Source organism: Dromaius novaehollandiae, chromosome 3 (assembly GCF_036370855.1).
Source record: "Dromaius novaehollandiae isolate bDroNov1 chromosome 3, bDroNov1.hap1, whole genome shotgun sequence".
In the NCBI taxonomy this organism is placed as follows: Eukaryota; Metazoa; Chordata; class Aves; order Casuariiformes; family Dromaiidae; genus Dromaius; species Dromaius novaehollandiae.
The window spans coordinates 71,298,520-71,319,215 of record NC_088100.1 but is presented as its reverse complement, the minus strand read 5'-3'; the positions used below and the strand labels follow the sequence as shown (position 1 = coordinate 71,319,215).

General features: G+C 36.8%; 1 protein-coding gene across 1 annotated transcript in view; it reads left to right on the top strand.

The window, feature by feature from the left end:
* Positions 1–20,696, top strand: part of CCDC170 (coiled-coil domain containing 170) — a 64,891-nt gene that overhangs the window by 22,767 nt on the left and 21,428 nt on the right. Inside the window, exons 6-9 of the mRNA XM_064509154.1 lie at positions 7,463–7,594; positions 11,316–11,572; positions 17,161–17,305; positions 19,263–19,448. Coding sequence (XP_064365224.1) covers positions 7,463–7,594; positions 11,316–11,572; positions 17,161–17,305; positions 19,263–19,448 — 720 coding nt within the window. The remainder of the gene's footprint in view (positions 1–7,462; positions 7,595–11,315; positions 11,573–17,160; positions 17,306–19,262; positions 19,449–20,696) is intronic.

The window sequence follows — 20,696 nt, the reverse complement described above, 5'->3', positions numbered from 1 at the left end:
CCAAGCAAAATGTGTAATAGTCAAGTTCTGCCTGCCTTCTCTTCCTTTGACTCAATAATGAATCTCTGAACAGTGTCCAGCCCCTAATTTTCATGAAACTTGTAGTTATTTATGTGAGATTTGCTTTTTCTCCTGTAGATTTCATGAAAAATTTTACTTCTAAACTTGTTTTTCTTTATTCTAAAGTAGATTATTTTCCAAAATAAAAATTAAATATTCTCTGAATGCTGAAGTAGTTCTCCTGTCTTTTTTATCAATTTATACAAAAAAGTTTTGAAAATGGCCTTGTTGGAACATGTTTCAGTTGTTTAATCAGAAAACTAAACTAATTAGATTCTGGAAAACAATGAACTTTTAATACTAAATTTTTGGCTGCAGTTACAATAGTTACAATCAGAACATAATGTTTAAGCTCCCCTTTTCAGCACTTCAGCTCATGTAAAATGATTTTCTATGGATCCCCATTGATTTGAAGGACACCTTAGCCTCCCATAAATGCAATTGCAGATTTGGGGACTGAAAAATTCCTTGTGATTTCTTAGGGAGATAATTCTGTGTGGAAATGTCTCAACAGCACAATCTTCCAAATGCTTCATTCTAGATGTCATCTTCCTTCTGGTGGCAACAAATAATAATCAGCTGTCCTGCTATATTAAGAAAATGCATTGTATTTTCAGAAATGAAAACCATTTTAGTGTATATATGCATCCATGAATATTAATTTAGTTCATATTAGAAAGAAGTGTTAGAGACTCAGGAACTCTCTCTCTCTTTTTTTTTTCTTGCTTTCAGAATATGAACTATTATGACACTGGGATTTGTAGAAAATTCTAGGATTGTCTGTTTTCAGATTTGCCCTTTATGTATGTGTGTAGTTATTGGATAGCCCAGTGAGTCCAATTGTGTACTAAGTCCTGTACAAACATACAGATAAAAATGGTCCACTACTTAACTTAAAATCTGAGAGAAAAAGAGGTGCATTCAACCAATTAAAATTGATTACATGCTCGTTGCCCAGATTCAGTTTTTCTTGATTTATTACTGTAGAGTAGATATAGGATAAAAAGAAGCAGAGATAAAAAGAACAATAGCAGCACATATAAAGCAGTGGCAAAAGGAAGTTCTACCTGCTGAAGGCCTATGTATGCAGCTGAAGCAGTGACTATAACTCAAAAGTGGCAAAGTAAAAATGTCTATTTTAGCTAGAAGATGAAAATTTGAATATTGTGGAGGCCATCAAAGCTTCTGGTCTGCTAGAGAAGCTTTCCTGCAGTTTTCTGTTGTTTTGCCCTATTTAGTTGACAGTAAGTTATGAAATAGTTTAATAGAGCAGATCTATGAAAAATCTCTGAATGCCCTATATTCTCATATCACAAAATCAGTTTAAATCTAATTTTCAATCTCTCTCTCTCTCTCTTTTTTTTTTTCCATGTTTGTTCTGTAGTTTCAAGGGAAGAACAGAGTCGACAAAGGTTTGTGACTCATTGTTTATTTTTGATATGGCAACCGTAATGTACCTAGGTGCTTTGGAAACGGGAAGAGGAATCCCTCCCCTGAGTAGTGTGTTTCTGCTATGGGCAAGAGGCAAGGGAAAGAATGCATTGGCCCGTCACTCAGGGTGATGCTCAATACCTACTTTACTGAGGGCTTTCTGTTTCAGTAGAGATTTTTATATATATTTGAGGAGGCGGGGGCAGAGGGGCAGGAAAGGATTTTATTAATAGAAGAAAAGCTGACAAAAGCAGAATGGGAATGAGTGAACTGAATGGTTGAAGGTTTTTGAAGTATATAAGGATATATAAAACTATTGAATATTCCTGAAGTTCTGATGATTTGGAATTAGGTGAAGTTTGCCAATTATCAGTTGGGCACCAGGAAGGTGAAAGTTGTTACTTGGTTAAAAACAAAACAAAACAAAATAAACAAAAAAGAAAATCCGAAACAAAAATCCCCCCCAACAACCTCGTGTAGTTGATCAGTACATCTACTAAAGAATGCCTCTAAGCTGAGTTTTACAACTCTTACATTTACATTAGTAATAGAGCCAAAAGTTCAAGTAGGTATTAGTCATAAATACTGTGAATGTATGTTTAACTTCTGTTTAGAACTTGAATTGATACAACAAGCTTCATTTTCTTGCAGGCAAATGGAAAGTGATTCACAAAGGTTTCTAAAGCAAATGGGAGACACCCCCTCTTTTCCCCCCCCAAACCCAGACTGGTTGAGTGATAATATAGGGAGGCTTCTTCTGTCCATTGCCTCTAATTCTTTTAACATTTTATTTGTGTTATTGTCTTAACAGTAATCAGTATAAACTAAATAATATTGATGAGACATTACAGATTTGAATTTTTCCAGAGAGATTTAGAAGTGCCACATCTGCTTACTAAGTTTTATCTGTGCAGTAGAATCATGCCTGGTGAAATGTTTTGTTACAAGTACGTTTAGTTATCAGACTTGTGAATGTGCAGGCAAAAGATAAAAAAGTATTCACTTAAATATGCATATTCCCTGCCAAAGATACTATAATCATACCAACTTTTCTAGTGTGGTATTGCAATGTATAATTAGCTTCATATTTACAAAGGCACTTGAGGATGCAGAGAACTGCTTCTATAGTAAATCTCACTAAAATCATAAGCAAGTGAAATGGTGATTCTCATTAACTTTTGCACCTGGCTTCATTTAAACCTCCTTTAAATCCTGCTGTATGTGTATCTCTATCTTTTTAAGTTCATCCTTTTAAAATCTAGTCATGTATGACAAATGTAGGTTTCAGAAGTTCCATCTATAACAGGTTTTTTCATATTGATTATTGCTGAGGAACAGAGGCCTTCTTTCTTTGGCAACAGTCTGTAATCTTGTCTTTCATCAGTTTTGAGATTTATTACTTCTTTCTGTAGAGTCAGAAGTGGTTGTGTTTGTTTAAGGAAAGAAAACATACAACAATATAGTAATGTAAGAGTATTTATTTTGTGTTACTGTTTCCAAGTTCCACCCATGGTTTTGGAGCCTTGTTGTACTGCAGAATGAAACAAAAATCCCTACATCAAAGAATTTCATGTGGATGTGTGAGATTAAACAACAAGTGGAGCAAAGCAAAAAGGCAGACAAAGTAGAAAAGAGACAACACATGCCTTGCCTTACTCCCTCAGAATGATGATAAGGTGTTGGAGAAAACTAGTAGCCCTTTTATCTCAGAGTTTGTGAGTTATTGTATGTGACCATGAGCTATACTGTACTGTATGTATCAGTCTGGCTTGATGAGGTGCAACTTCTGTGTGAAAGGGCACAGCTGAGTGTCTTTGAGGGAGATGAATGTGATTGAACTGGATGGATCTAACTCACTAGTGTACACTAGAGAGTTGAAGAAAGATTAAAAGAAAAAAAAAGAGTTGACAATATTATATGAACTAATCTAAGGTAATTTACATTCTATTACAGTCCAAACCAGCAGTTTTGCTTTATTTCCTAGGCCTTTTTGATTGTGTTTCTGATAGAAGAGGGTTATTCTACTGGATGATAATCTGTTTAGAAAGCTGTTCTTTTTTTCTGTTTTGAATGGGTAGGAGCTGAGTTTCTGATTTATCTCAAACTGGAAACTGAAGGTGATGTAGATGAAAGCAGAAGGGCAGCATGTCACATTTTAACTTTATGATAACATGTGCAAGAGTCTCTGTTAACCTCCTATAAACTCTGGATGCTCCTTTAAAGTCATGGTTTCTGATGTAATGAAACCTAAATATTTTGAAACTTTCTTATCAAGCCATCTGATGGCTGCCTCCATGCGTGGCACATTGCCAAAGCTGAGATAAGGAAAGGCATCTGAGCTACACCCTTCTTGATATGAAAGAGGAAGGGAGTTCTTAGGAAAAGATCCATAACCTCTTAAGAGCATCTAAAGTTGAAATAGCTGTTACTAGTGATGGTGCGTAATCACTCACTTAAGGCTGCCATGGTATTTGAGGGCTGGAGGGAAGCAAATGTGATGCTATTTTTTTTTATTAGTAGGACATTTTATTTATATTTCTGCTTGAGAAGGCCTTGTTGGAAGTGCACTGATTGCACAGCCTAAAATACCGTCCAGGAATTTCTATGATGATTTAATAAGCTCTAAGCTCTAAATGTCAGTTTTTATGTCTTCAGCTTTAGCATATGTAGTTATCAGCTATGTACCTGTTATGTTACTCAGATAACACCAGCTGCTAATTATATTAACCAGCTGGCCTGTTTTTGTTATCTTGGAGCAGTCATTCATGAAAACTGTTACACAGTCAATAGAAAGTTATGTCAGCAGAACTCGTGCTTTTCATATTTTCTGAAACCTGTTCCAGGAACTAGTCTTCTGTCAGTTCAGACACATGTGACAGCTATAGATGACCTGCTCATTTCAGTTATGATCACCTAGTTTGGAACAACTGTTACAATCAGGAAGCTCAGTCCCTTAACTGAATCCTTTCAGGGTTGCTGGAGAGGTTTGTGGGGTTTTTTGCTTGTTTGGTTGGTTTTTTTTCCTTTTTCAGTGTTACAGGAAAAAACTAGGGAAAGGAAAGGAAAAAGACCAAAATGACTGGTCTCAACTGAGCTGAGAGAGTTATTCTCTCTTTCTGTCATCTTCAAGTCAGTCAGTAGTCTTTTCTTAAAAAACAATTTATGCTTCAGTGGGTCTTCCACTCACAGAGTCTGAACAGCATATGAGAATGGGAGCAAGCAAAATTTTTGTCTGAGGTGCCTTCACACAGAGCTAACAGTGCGTGCTGCTCCCTCTTGGTGTGGCTTCCTTTTTTTAAAAATCTTTCTAAAGCCTAGCCATCTCTTGAAGCTGAGACATGGCAGAAAACTATTTGTACTCCCAGTAGTTTTGGTAAGAGTTATATTGTTGTATTGTCCACTGAACAGATGTAGAGTTTATTTTTTTAATTTAATATTCTTATGAACTGTTCCAAGTTGCTTATTAATCCGTAGAACACTGATATTTTTTTGACAGACAAATTAAGAGTACAGTTTTGTGTGTGTGTGCGCATGGGTGCTTTTGTGCTCTGACCAGAACTGAAACAATTGCACAGGGTCCAGAGGTACCTGATAAATCACATCCCTCTAGCTTTGGTCTGTTTCAACTGCCCTTTTGTGCATTTGGCTGCTCTCTTAATCAAATCCCTCATAGACTTTTTCTATCACTCCTCAGTGTTCAGTGATGCTATTTTCCTAAAGCAGCCTGCCACAGAAATGTTTCTTGCTTTTCTACTAAAATACCTATTTTAATCTATACTCATGAAACAGTATTTACAAGCTTACGTGTTACAGGAAGGTAATATTCTATTTGGAACTGGAATAGTTTTTATTCCAAAGTAAGATTTTCTTTTCAGGTAATTATCTAGGAATAATTTTTTCATCTAATTCACACTACGATAAAAAGTGATTTTTAACTTTTAAGTAAGACAAGCCTATACAAAATGTGGATTTTTTTTTCCACATGGAGTTAATACTGCTTAATTACATACAGAGATACTGTAGCTCATTAAGAAATTGCAAATGGTTTTCAAGAATGATTTCAGCTGTGAATTTGTATCTCCAAGTCTTGCTTGAAAAGAGCGTATATTTCAGAATAATGCCTTTGCTGGTCAGCATGAAGTGCAAACATCATCTTGTCTCTGTCGTTTGGAATACCTAGTTTCAGTAGCAGTCATGAACTGGGGTGGATTTGCTTTTCATAATGCATACTAAAAGCATTAGGATGGCACTTTTGCTTCAGTCCTGTGTGGGAGCTGATAGAATAAAAATCTCCTCATGTTCTCTCCTGTGCTGTATGTGCTCCCAACATCACTTAAACACAGTTCTGTTCTGAAGGTGTTAATGTTTTGTAGTTACTATCAATCTGAAAAAAATGTTCTGTCTCATGAAGTTCCTATCAACACCTCAAGTTTGAATTTTCATATTGAAAGATTTAAGTATCAAAGGCAAAGAAATCCACCACTCTTGTGCTCTATTATAAAAAAGGAGAATGACATATAAATGAGAAAGCTTGTTTTAACAAGTCTAAAATGCACAGCTAAAAGAGCTCTGGCCTTACAAGAGGCATGAAGGAGACTGGGCTAGAAACACAGAGCCAATGCTTGCCATCTATTAGAAGGGCCTGAAAAAGGATGAAAGGAGGTCAGTATGGCAATGATGACTTCTGGGGACAAAAAAGCATCATTCAGAAAGCTGAAGTTATGTCTAAGTGAAGAAGTTCAAAAGGACCTTTAACCTTGGTAGGTTAAAAATAAAAGCACAATTGTGCAAACCAGAACGTGACTTTGAGGAGCAGGTAGGAGTGACCAAGTAGGCATGGACCCTTCAATTTGGTAGAGAGACAACTGAGGTGAGATATGATAGAAATCTGCAAAATCATGAGTGGCACGGAGAAGACTGATTTTTCACCATCTTGTCCAACATAAGAATTAAGGGTCATGAAATGTAAGTAGTAGAAGCCACAGTCTAAAAAGTAAAGTGGTTCTTCGCATAAGATGGACTTGTGGCCTTCCTTGCCAAACAGCATTTTGGATGATCAAAGTTTACGTGGATTGAAGGAGACACTGGATAAGCTGGTAGGAGAGGAACCATGTGAAAGTTACTAAATACATAGAAACTACAGGGAATAACCTGAGATGAAAATAATTGGAGGTTATGGAGTTGTTGAAGGGGAACATACTACATGCTTGTGCTGTATTTACTCAGGGGTCTGCTTATAGCTGCCGTTGGAAAGAGGATACTGAGAGAGATGCTCTAACTCTGTATGGAAATGGCTATGATGCATATTCCTTTACTCCCCTCCCCCCATTTCTTGTTTTGTCAGTTAAATTAACTTGGTGTTATTTAAGACAACTGCAATTTCTGCATTAAGCGCTGCAAGATACCTTTGTAAAGAATAAAACACTGAGGGTTCAGAACTGCACCATTACAGCTTTGTCAGCATGTTGGTAATAGTCCACTCCGTAAAGGGAAATGCTAAAAGGCAAGAGGAATAGCAGCTACAAGCAGGGTAGAGAAGAGTCAGATAACTTCATGATTGCATACTTTGACGTTTATTCTCTCATTGTTTTTTTTCTCCTCTGTACTGCTAAACTAGAGTATAGCTGCACAGAGCAACCCAACACTTTTTAGGGGTAATGGGCTTATAATAGAAAAGCCTTTCTCTGACACCAAGGATACTTTGTATATGTTTATGTTTAATCCTGCAACAACCATGTAAGTGGCTCTGCTGATATACTCTGTCACCTTAAAGACACTGGTGACTGAACTTGCAGATGAAAGTGGTGACTGGTAGAAAAGTCACTGTTTATTTTTAGTAGGGTCAGTTACAGTGGGAATAAGGTATTTGGAATAAATGCCATTTAGTAGCTCAAAAAGCCCACAAAACACTGTAGCAAAAATATTCAAAAATGCAATGTCTGATGGTTTTCTTTTTGTGCTGTCTTCCCAGGAATCTTATGGTTGCTTTCCTTTGGATATTTCTGTCATTAGAGGGCAGATGAATCGCTATCGGGCTGCAGCTGAAACTGCTCAGAGTGAACTTGCGGCACTTTTGGTGAAGTATGATTGTGCCCAATCAGAGGTACATTTAAAAATACCTCCAAATCCTTCTCCAGACTTGAGGATTCTCTATGGTTACTTTCTGTAGAGGAGAGAATGTAGGAAGTCCACAAGTCCTTGCTTTTTGATGCAGAATTTTTGTTTCTTGTAACATTTTTCTTAGGATTTCCATGTAAGTTTTACTCTACTTGTTGGGTGTCCAAGAACTTACTATGAATTTATGTTTGAAATATTGGCACCAGAGTCTTCCTTTTATCATGGTCATTATTATCACTGCGTAAGTGTGCTATTTGGTAATTAAACCTGAAAGTTAATATTTCAGAACTGTGACTGTATAAAAGTTCTGATCATTGTCATCCTGTTATTGCCGATGACTTAATGTATGGCTGTCTGTCCTCACTCATCTCCCCTCTTTAATGAAGTTACAGCTCCCAAAATATGCATTGCTTACGTTGCCAGCGAAGGTGTGTTTGAGCAAATAAGGTTGACTGTAAATAGAGTAGCTAAAGTACATAAACATATCACTTTCTGTTGTCTCTGCTGTGGGGATGGTAGCTCTCAGGAGAGATGTAAGGTAGGCAGCTGGGGCAAGTAACATTTATAATGAACAGTTGGATTTGTTTAGACAATAATTTTCAGAGTTTTTCTGTATTTTCACTCTTTTTTTTAATATAGCTGAATAAGACTTATTTAATCTGATTCTACAATGCAGGCACTGGTCAGTTTTAAAATGGCAAAGATATTTGCTGCTGAGAGAAATGAAGTGCTGCATAGATTTATCTGCATTCATAGATTTAGGCGTGTATATATCTATCTGCATAACATACATGTATACATAAAGCATGACAGAAACTTGGAACATTCATCATCCAATTAGTACTTTAAACATTTGTACATTTTACAAACATGTATTTCTCTTGCACTTTGTAAAGTGCTTTGAAATATGCTTGTGTAACATGTGAACATTAAAAAAAGGCTCTGTCTGCCAATGAGATAAAATTTCTTTTATTGTAAATAACAGAATATGGATAACAGCGAGAATGTGTAATATTCTAGAGGAATGAATTGTTAATATAGTATTCAATTAAAACCACAGGGATAAGTGTGCATCAGCTGAGCTGAACTTTGACCATTAATCCTGAAGATACTGTGAAGATCCTGAAAATATTGTAAAAGTTGTAAAAGGTCTTTAATGGCTATACAGGATCAATAGTTTAACTTTACTTATCACTTCTAAAAAGTCATACAAAACTTCATGTTCTCATATAAATAATTTGTTTTCTATGTTATTGGAAATCTTGAATGGCTTTATTGCCAGCATAACGGAGTGATTCATAGATTCTTTCAGCACTTTTCTTGCAAAAGCAAAAGAATAGTCAAGAAAGCAGCTGCTCATGCTCTTGTTAATGAAGACCTTCATGACCCAGTTAAGGTCAAAGCCCGGTTATGCTGAGTGCTCTGCAACACTTACGATTTGGGATTATTCTTGCTCTTTCTGCTATTGAAACTGACCACAAAGACAATGGACAGAAGAAAAATATATCCCATTTTGCAGATGGGGAGTTGAACCACAGAGAAATTTAAGGTTATGAACACTTTAATCTACCATAACTTGGTCCAGCTGCCAAACAAAGCAGTCCTATTGTTCCTTCAGCCGCTCATTTCCTTCCCCGCACTGCCCCATCCTTGTGTTGGCATGAATATCTGTGTAGTTGTACGGCACACTGGGTTGGGGAACCGATCCAGCTGAAGCATAAAACCTTTCCATACGGGCTGTTTTTTGGCCGGATCGGTTTCCCAGTCTGTGTTACTTCATAGCCATATAAATGCTTTTGCTAGCAAGGGTCAAAGCTGCTTTCCTCAAAAGCAGTATTGGTTTATGTCAACTCTGAAGTGTTTGATGAACTAGTGCTTGCAGAGGAGGGGTCATTATCAGTGTAAGCTGATCAGAGACTGAGCTGCTGTTGAAAGAGTGGTCTGTCTACCTGACTTCTCAATGGTAGCCTTTTTGCTGTCATGTGGTAAGTCACATCAGCTTTCTGATCCAGCTAAAAACAAGTCTGTCTTTTTGGAGTGGAATTTTCACCATGCATCTCCATGAATATTAGCAACAACATATGGTCAGTGGCAAAAATGCATTTGCGGGAAGAGGGTGAGATATACTACAAAAATCTAGAGATTTAGAGTGTGGGTCCAAGACTGTTCTCAGTCAGATTGATATTTTTTTTCCTCTTCAAAGGAGTTGCTCTGCATTAGTGTTATAACCACTTGGTGAGCTAGCTAAGTTCATTAAATTGTCAGAAAACTACACTCCCCCTACCTATCTCTTTTCCATAAAAAGTGAATTTTTTTCCATCAACTGAGTAAGCTAAATTGTTTTGCTGAAAAGTCAGACAAGTACCAGAGCTGGTGCAAGGGAGAGGGCAGGAGTGCATAGCAGGGAACAGGAAAAACAGGACCTTCCTTTTCCAAGGCAGCAACCATTCAAATGGCTCACCAGTTTCTCGGAATTTCACTCAGAATAACTTGAGTTTGGTCCCACTGGTTAGACTCTAACAGAGCCATGAATTTATCCTGACCTCCGAAGTTATAGCTTAATGTCTTAAATATTTATTCTCTTAAAATATTTGCCACAACTTAAAAGCCTTAACACATCGTAAAGAGCAATTAATGCAGCTTTATTATTTGCCTGTTAATTTTATGTACTAGGAGCTAAATGCTCATATTACATCTTGCTGCTTATAATTGAGTTGTCAGGAAAGTTTAAACATGGCTTAACAGTTCTTACAACAAAAATCCCACTTTCAATTACTTGTTCCTTTTAACAAAATAAAACTAACGCTGAAATTTTATGTGCCTGGCATGTCTGCCTCAAGCTGAGTTTTTTGGAGAAATTTGTAGCAGAAATAGTTCAATGGAAAATGGTATTTTAACCAAAAATTCTGAGAGAGGGAAACAAAGAAAAACAAACAAACTCCATAAGCTGTTGGGAAGATCTAGCATCATCTTTGGAACAAGTTCTTGACATTTGGCAGTGATCTCCCTCCTCCTACCCTTTCTGTTTTCCCTCCTGTTGTCTTTGTTTCTATGTAAATTCAACTACATTGAGTTGAATTATCAGACTGAAAAATAACTATTTGCATATGCTGAGGAGAGGCTGCCTAGAGCACAACTCTCAAAAAAATTTCGTTGCCTCTGAAAAGGCTGCAAATCATCAAAAGGCAAATGTTCCACCCTCATAAAACAGGATACTTAAAACAGGATACTTTATTTTTACAGCTCCCAGCAGCTGTAGATTATTTGTGCAATTGGGCACCAGAACTGGGAGGAGGGGGAGGCAGGCAAAAAAGTGAGAGTGGTTGTGTTAATAACTGTATTGCAATGCATATGCATAAGGGATGTGAGTTAAGGTTGCGCAAAAAATCTTTACATCAGCTTTTCCTAAATTCTGAATTTGTAAATACATTTATCTTCCTGTAAGAGATTATATTAAAAAGTTGTACTGTATTGCATAACAGAAGCTTAGTTTTTTTTTTTTTTGCTAACACCCTTTTCTATTATTCTTTTCTAGTTATTTGAAAAGAAAGTTGTCTCTCTCCACCCAGTCTCTTAATGATACAAGACTGACACTTTTGTTCCAAAATGTGTTTCCTGTCATGTTCTTAAACTTTTAATGTGGTCTAATATTTCATTTTGGACAGAATTTTCCTTTCTTTTTGTGTTTTCTCTTTTTCTGTTTATAGCTTCTTGAACTCAGGTCCCAAACAGTCTCTAAAGAAGCTTCTTTTCAAGAGCTGAAGGCTGAAGCTGAAAGCTACAAGGAAAACAATGCTAGACAGACTTCTCTACTTCTGTCTTTGCAAACCCGAGTTCAGGAGATGGAGGAAGAATTAAGTGTGCTCGCTGCTTCTAAAAAGCAGACTGAGTTGAGAGCTCAGGAAGCATTCAAGGAGAACTGGGAGCTGAAGGAGGAACTTCATAAGCAAAATGTTGAACTTAAGTAAGATTCATATGAGCTATGAAATGATTTGTGTGTGCGATGACAGAATACAATAGTTGTCAACACAGAAAAATATGTTGTTAGATGGACTTCATTGCGGGCCTCCTGAATTCTGTTTTAGTGCCTTGCAAAATCATTGCACTTGTGTGGAAGGTATTGAAATTAGTCTTTTGTTTTGAGTTGTTAGCCCATAAATAAGGCTTTAAGAGTTGTGTCCTCTGGAGGACAAATTAAGATATGATTCAGCTTGGTATAACCTTATTTATCAGAAATGAGCACAGAGGTCTGTTTCTCTGAACATAGCAAAAACAATAGGTATGGTTTCCTCATTCAGGTATTTCCACGTATGGCACTGATGTAAACTGTGCTTATCATAGCACAGTCCCGATGAACTCTATCTCCAGCTGCAGTCTAGTGCCCTAGCCTGTCCTTATGTGATGCCTTTTCAGATACATATCTGTTGCTTGACACGATGCATGGGCTGTGCAGTGGGGAGTAACTGTGGTGCTGTACCAACCTGTCTCTTTTCCCCTCCTGTCTAGCACAGCTGGAACTGGAACAGTGTCAAGTGAAATTTTTGTTGAGTATAAAGCTCTCTGTTAGGAATAATGTAATAAGGAAAATAGGATATATTCCTAGTTAGTAACATCCTAAAGGGAACGTGTTAATATACACCTTTCAGTAGGTTAGCTTTGTCTGAGTTTCCTTCTGCTTTCTTTTGGACATTACTGTGTGTTGTTTTTTTTTCTTTTCTTTCTTTCTTTTTTTTTTTTAGTGCATACTAATCTGTCAGTTCTGGTATCTGGTACTGCATATTTGCTAATATTCCAGGTCTGTGGGAAGGAGACTGATAGTAATGCTGATCATAAATAAAACTGATCAGCATGAATATATTCCAAACTCTAAAATTCCAAAATCAGTGTCAATCACAGAATATTAATGAACACCCTGTAGGCTTTTATAATGGATTTTTTCCATTCTTGTAACCATTACATGGCTGATATTTAAATGAGAATGCCATGTCTATCTCAATATTGTCTAGCTAAGAGCAAGATGAGTGTTTACAAGATGTCTGTATTTCCCAAGTCAGTATTTTGCACAGCTCTTCCAGGCTTTGTGAATTACAAGTGGATGATTAAGTTATTTTAGTAGCTGGAGAAATCTCTTACAGTACACTTGTTTATTACCAGCTGAATTGCCAAAAGCCCTACCTGAAGAGCGCTGATGTAGATTGCCAAAGGTTTTAGATTATAATCCCAATATAAGCAAGGGGATGGTTAAGGCAAAAATGAAGCATAGTAAACATCAGTCTCTAAGATAACAATTGTTAAGATTTAAAATGCTGTCTTTGACAAAAAGAAAGAAGGACCTTCTACCCTGCTTGCCTGACTCATTAGGAGAAATTTATCAAATTAGCATGTGTCATAGTAGTAGGCTTTTGTTACAGTGATATGATCCATTTTATGTGGCACAAATCTGTGCTGCTGCCCCCAGCATGGTCCTGTCCTTTGCTTGGCTGCTCTGTTTTGCCCATTTCACTTGTGTCAGCACTTCCATTTGTGTGGCCACATGGTGAACAGGACCAGGGAACTCCTCCAAGTGATAACTAAATAAAGAGTGTAGTTTTCAGCCACGCCAATCCCAGATCCAGTTCACTGAGCACCTAGCGTATACCACAAGAGCGCTGGCAAAAAGGAAGGAACAGAGGGAGGGTAAGGCCGCCCTTTTGGAAGGAACAAGTGTTTATGCTGGATTAATCTGATCATGAATCTACATCATACACTTTTAAAGCTTTTTTTTCTCATCCTCATCCTTTTGCTCATCCTGATGATTATGTGCTCCCACTTAATACTAGTCAATGTACTGACCTAATGAGTTTTAGTTGCTTACTCTGACCACCTTAGTATGGCATGTGACTAGTTGTAAATAGACATCCAGGATTTTCACCACTAATAAAAGGGAAGAGCAAGCCAGTAAGCATGAAATGCACATTTGCATTCTATACCCAGGGATAGAGTCAAAAATGTTTAATGAATTCTGTGACTGGTTTCCAAGAAGTACACCTCTCCTATTCCAAATGGTACTTTTCTACTCAACAGGACTATTGTCCAGGTATTTTTAGAGCCTGAAGTGTGAAAAGCTTTTTTCCCCGCTTCTCTTTGCTCATTAGGTCTGAAGAGCTAGCAAAACTGTGGAAGAGCTGTACTCCGCTTTTTTGTATCTCATTGCCTATCTTCTAGGTGCTCATACCTGTATGGTTGTACTGAAGGTAATTAGGGTTATTCATAGAACTGTCAAGTATGTGCTTTGTACTTCAGATTCTTTATTTTTAGAAGCAGTCGCAGTTCTGTATGCAATGTGCCTTGATTTTCAGAGCCACAGAACAGTTTGCATGCTTGGCAGTCAAGGAGATATTTTTCAACTTGTAAATTGAACACATCTGAAATGGCAGTCACCAAGAAGCAATCCATATAAAGGCTTATTATGTCATTGCAGAGTAACACTGACCTTTAAAAAAAAAAATTGCAAGTAATAATATGTGAAGTTCTCATGCTCTGGCTTTGAAGAGTAAATTTCATTTATTTTTCAAAGATTAAAAATGAAAAATAATTTCATTTTTAAAAGGTTGAAATCTGTATTTAAATTATACGTTATCGCTGTTAACTTGCAGCAAAATTTGCCTCAAACTAGCCTGTAGGTTTCAAAAATGTAATTAATATATGCTTTGCTGCCTTGGCTATAGTGTAAAATTGTCTAGAATCCGATTAAAGGTTGGAAAGTCATTGTTAATGTTATAACAGTTCATATTAATACTAAGACTTTGGGAATATGTAATACCAAGTATTTTGTTCATGAATCTATTAGTACTTTGAAAAAGGCTATCTGCCTTACGACATTTCAAGTCTTCTTGAGGGTTAAGTTGACCATCAATATGTGAGACAAGGTGTTTCCTGTGGTATATACAGCTTGTCTTAGCACTACTGCACATTTGGGCTTCCTCAGACAGGTACTTTTTCCCCACTGAGAAGTTTTGCCTTGCACAGGGATTCAGGCTTTCCTCCATTCCTTCAGGATTTGCAGCTACTCTGTAACACAGTAGCTTTGATCAAACTGCAGGTTGTCAGAAATCCTGGATGGTACCAGCATGGATCAACTCCATAGTGCATGCACAGCGAGTCTGGCATGGTCTGAGGTGTGGATTTTCAGTACATAGGATCACGGAGTAGTTTAGGTTGGAAGGGACCATTTGAGGTCATCTTATCAAACCTGCCACTCAAAGCAGGGCCAGCTTTGAAGTGAGATCCGTTAGATGTGTGCAGGTCATCTGGGCACCACTTCTGCAGTAAATTTGACACTTGTGTTGAATCAGGCTTGTACATATACTTGTATATCGTACTTTGTATGCAGTCCAAGTGCTGTCAGTCTAATACACTGCTCTAGTGTATATGTGTATATCCATTTCTGGATTCTCACGCATTTCCACTCCTGATGTACCCCTCTTTAGAAGAGCAGTTTAGCAGTCATCTCACAGCTTAGTTTTGCTGGGGTAATGGAGGAGAACATCAGTTGCCTTGAGATGAGAAAACTGTGAGATACTTGTACTCTGAGGGCCAGAGCATGCTGCATAAAGTAGTGCTCTTTTGACCCGCAGTGTGCGCTGTGCAGCACTGCATGGCATTCTCCTTGTCCTGTGTAGAGCAGTAGTGTTTTTCATTTCTCTTTTATTCTTCTACTCTTTTCTGCTTTGCAGCAATGACGGCAACTGGGCTGATCCCCTCCTAAGGCAGCATCTTACGTTTTTTCATGGACTGCCTCTTTTGCTGACACCTGTCCATAGCTGTTCAGTGTACTGTGTTCGTAACCACCATGTGTTTCCCATAGGTGTCTCATGATGGTTTTTGGTTATGGAATGGTGCTCGGTTGCTTCTTTAATTGCCATCCTAGAGAAGAATAAAGCAAAAGTGAAAAAGAGAGAGTCCCAAAACTGCAAGCATGCCCACCTTGAAAACTTAGAACAGTTCTGTGCTCTAATAAATAAATGCTGTAGCAGAATTAAAAAAAAATTGTTGCTCAAGTTAACAGACAGCTGTTTGGTGATATCTTAGATCTCATTTTATTCTAGCGGTCAAATCTTTGTCAAGAACTTGCTTTAGAAAGTACCTTGTTTCCTATCTAGAAGCTTGAAAGATTTCTAGCTCTTGTAGCAACTGCATTTTTACCACTGAGTACCTTTCTAATATGTGTTAAGAATCTGAACTGAAAATTCTCGGGTGTTTTTCAGTGCTCTTCGGTAACATTATCTGTGATCTCTGCATGTCGTTGGATTTAACAAATGCTCTGGATACCTTGATATCAGTTCCTTCTGACAGTGTCTGTTGACTGGTATACCAGGAGTATAAACAGTTCCTTTTGATTAGTTCTGTTCCTTATTATGTATTCTGAAATGATGGAGTTGGTATCTGGATTTCACAAATGATTATTCTGAGCTCTTTGAACAGTTATTTTTGCCAATCTGTTCCTTTGCAGTTTCTCAGAAGTGATGCTCAGTGCTACAACGCCATGAACAAGGTTTAAATCTTCTGAACATTTATTATCTACACAGACTGTGCCAGTACTTGTTTCCCAAACTTGTCTTTTTCTGTGGCAATGAAGAGAATGTAACCGTGTTTATGCCAGTGAATTACATCAGCCACGCTGTTATTTGATTGTTCATTTTTCCAAAGCACTTAAATACCTATACCTGCTCTTACTTTGGCTGTTAACTTGGCTGGTAACTGATAGGTATGTCCTGTGGGACGTGTATCTGCATGATAGGCACCTTTGGAAAGTGATGAAACTGGTGAGAAAGAACCTGCCTTGTCTGCAGACTTCTGTTGTAGTGTCCTTGTTTGTTTGTTTTTAACCTGATCCCTTTGGCTTGAATGGGCATTGCACTTTTTTTTCCCCTTTATTTCCACTTCTTTTTTCAGGGGGTGGTGTTACACTGCAGAAGGCTGTACCTATAGCAAACTACCGTCTCCCTTTTCTGGTTGCTGCTGCCTGTAAATTTGCCTTTGCAAGTATTCTGGATATCCTATGCTCCTATTTGTCAGAGGGGGCTTTTTTCCCTGAGTTTGTGGAACAGTGGTGTCAGGTTCATTAGAGAAGGGATGTGAGGTGCTTTTAGCTTTTTTGTTTGTTTGGTTTTTTTTGTTCTTCCTTCTTCCTGTAATTTGATCACTTTCTTCCCCTTTTTACTTTTTCTTACCTTTTTAGTTACATCCTCCATTACTAATAGCTTGAGTGGACTGTGTGTTAATGTTAGCTGGCTCCTGTGTTTTAGTGAAATCCTGTGCTGAGAATGGTGGGATTGTAAATGACCCTTTAAAATGCTAATCAAAAGCAAAGATGAAGAAATGTTTGCGCATAAGGCAACTAACAAGTTATATCTATTAAATAACATGTAGAGAATTATATAACACATGTAACTTGTAAAGAACATTTTACAATGTACAGAAGCTGGCAATAATCTTAGGGTAATGTTTTTTGCCTCGAACTCTGTTTTAGAGAACATTCATCCTGATATGCGTATTTTTTTGGCTGATTAGTAAATGTTTGAACGAGTGTGAAGAAAGCAAGACTCAAGCTTCAAAGATCAGCAGAAAACATGAGGAATTGCTTATACAGCTTTCTGGATTCTTGGACACAGACATCAGAGAAAAAGAGAAACTGCAGGAACATTTAATTTTAAAGGTGATTATCTGTAGGCAAGGGCTTTCCAGTAGGTACTGATGAGACTTATCAACACATTTCACTGTGTTTTATTACTCCAGTGGATATTCCTAAAATGAGCTTAATTCTCAAAAAATATTTGGCTTGACAAAAAATGTATTCATACTTCTATATACTGATTTTTTAGGAAAATATTTGTCAAAGAAATAAAGCAAGTATTTCAACAACTTAAGTGACAAAGACAGAATCTTTGTGCTAAATGATAATGCTGTCTGTAAATCATTATTTAAGGCAGGTTTTTTCATATTGGCCTGTTTTTTACAGGTGCTGAACACTAATAGACATCAGAATTCAGTCTGGTCTTATCTGCATAAATATTTAATCAACCAGTAGTTCTTAAGTACAAACCTTGAGTACATAGGTAGCTGAAAGCTTTCCTAAAACATTAGCACTAGGGAATCACTAGGTGACATATAAATTGTACCACTGGTTTTTAATGCTCATCTAAAGCCAATGTACCATTAAGTAGAAACATCTGAAATGGCGTACACTGAAACAACCCTGACTATGTCCTGTTACAAAATGCTATAAATTGCTGTGTGATGTATTTGAAACGTAATCATAAAACTTTATCTTTTTTCAGAATATTTCTAAAGTTCTGGAAGCTAAGCTTCCATTCAGGAAAGGAAAATTGTTTTTATAATCTGTTAGCCTTTTGAGATGTAGCTAAAGGCCAACTTATCCTAATTTTATGCATCTTTCTCATTTTTGTCTAGTCTTCTCTATCCCTTTTTTTCCCCCTCACTTGGGAGCATACCATGTATTTGGGGAAATTCTGCTTTATTATATTCATATTATTATAAGAATTCTAGCTCTAAGGAATACTTAATAAATTAAGTTCATTTAAATATGCATCACAGTGATTTCTTACAGTCCTTGCTGTCATAATATTATAAGCATATTCAAATTGTAACAGGTGTTCTACTGCAATCTGTCTGGTTATCATTTTAGGCAAAAATATTTAGTGTTAAACTGTAACTCATGCATGCTATAAATTAAACAAATAATCAGACATAGAGTTTAAAAAAGAATGTGTTGACTTTTTGTTTAATGACATTAAATAAATAAATCTAGATGGCAAATCTGGTTTACACTGAGAATTGTGTGCTTTAGGAAAACATAACTACTTGTTTTTCTGTTTGGGGTCATGGTATGTGTATCTAGGTTGTTTTCTATGTTATGGTTTAATTTAAGAGAGAAATGCTCTAGCTTAATCTTAATAACTATCTTACCAGTAGGAGTCAGGGTACATTTTATTCCTTATTTTCCTTATGTACTCTTTGAAGTGTCCATACTCATCTATTCTGCTTCTTGGAAGTAGCATATTGTACCAGAATAGACCTAGAATCTTCCTGGAACTCCTACTTTTTCCAAGGTGTCAGTTGTTCAGAACATCAGCTCTCCAATTATTTGGCCCCGTCCTTGAATATGCTAATAAAATAGCTGTTGCTAGCTCAAGTCTCCCTATGGCTAAAAAATTTCAAGTGTGAAATGAAGCTTTTGGTTTCTCATTCCAAGGGCTTGGGAGACATAAATCTTAGCAAACCAAGCCAAAACTGTCTGCTTTTCACATGAAGATAGTTAAATATCTGTTTTCATTTACCTGCTTCATGTCAAGTACAGATGCACAGAAGTGACAGGAGCTCTCCACATCTTTAATAGATCATAGAGATTGTGTGGGAGTAAGTCCAAACCACATTACACCAAGATGTGGGTTTATGGTGGGAATATGGTTTTCGTTTTAAGTGTCTTTCTACTATTTTAGAATGGAATAATAGAATGCAGTTACAAATCTAACCTACAGGTCTTACAAACACCATGTCTTTTTTAGGATGGTTAGGAGCAGGTGTATTGTGATGAATATAGGTTACTGTTAAGTGCTTTTAAAATGTTACTAATATTTGAATTATTTCTCTAGGCCTATGAAATATGTAAAGAAAATATGACACTAAAAAGTCGGATTGCTGCTCTTCAAGAAGCCATCAATGCCCATGAGATGGAGTCTAAGGCTAACAGAGAAACTATCATGAGGCTTGTTTCAGAAATGACCAACGAGCAGAAAAAGGCAGCAGGATACTATCAAGACGTGGAAAAACTTAGTAAGGTATGTAATTACATGATGTGCATGTTTGTCTTGCTTACAGATATTTTCTAGAAATTTCGAATTAATTTTCAGCAGAAGTTGTATTAGAAAAAGTATTTCTGACAAACTTTCGAGGGTTAGGATCTCTACTAAAAAGAGAACATTTTTCTATGGTTACCCTCTACTTTTTTAAATCTTGAAAATATATAGGGATTAAACATCAACAGAGTTGAAGAGGGACCTGCTTGAGATTTGATGTCTTCTGTTGACACTTGCAAATTGACATTTTTGCTTTCTTCATGCAGTTGTAGACTTTGCTGTTGCTTGCGCAAACACGTAATTTCACAGAATTTTTGTTAAAACAGTGTAAATGTATAGAGTTATCGAGTATCTGTGAGGCACAAGCATGGCACAAGGAAAAAAATGCTCTTTTAAATAGTATTTATGGGTTATCACTAGTTTTCTAAGGGTTATTCTACTGAATTTCTTTAAAAAATTTAATGAGAAACTCAAAGGAATTAATAGAACAGTATTTTATCCTTTTCATTTAAGGAACTGGAAATAAAGTGTCTTGGATTACAGACACACTAAATTATTTGCTTTACTGTGTAATAAACTGATGCTCCATGACTGTAAACATTCAGTTGACTCATAGACAAGTAAGCTGTAGCCAGCAGCATGGCTGTTGCAGGAGAAAGAACGCTCTTTTGCGCTGGGGAACTCCTGGAGGAAATCTGAGCAGTAATGACACTGAAATGAGAAATACAAGTAAAGCTGTAAGTCAAGAATTCAACAAGTTCACCTATGTATGGTTTGGAAAAGGTAAGGGTAAGTGAGCACTCCAAGAGAACTCACCACTAAGAACCTTGGTGCATTGCAAAGAATGGACAGACAATAATGTGAGCTTTGTAGCAGTTTTCCTGATTAAGCAATACCTCACTTCGAGCAATAACTGTAAAAAGGGAGCAGTTTACTAAAATGCTAATGAAGATTTTCTGCAGATACCAAAGCAGTGTGATTAAAGCTGATAGCTAGAACTTAAGAAAATAACAGCCGTAACTTAGGTTGCTAAATTACGTAGCTGAGTTAGGTATAGAAATTTTAACATAAATAGATTAATCTTTTCCTGAACAAAAGACCACCACTATACACTTTAAAAGATGAAGTATTCTGATTTGGTTGTAGGCATGGTACTTAGGAGATGAGAAATAGCTGAAAGCATGCTTTAGGGAAGAAAGAATTTGTTATGGAGAAGATAAATATTAAGTA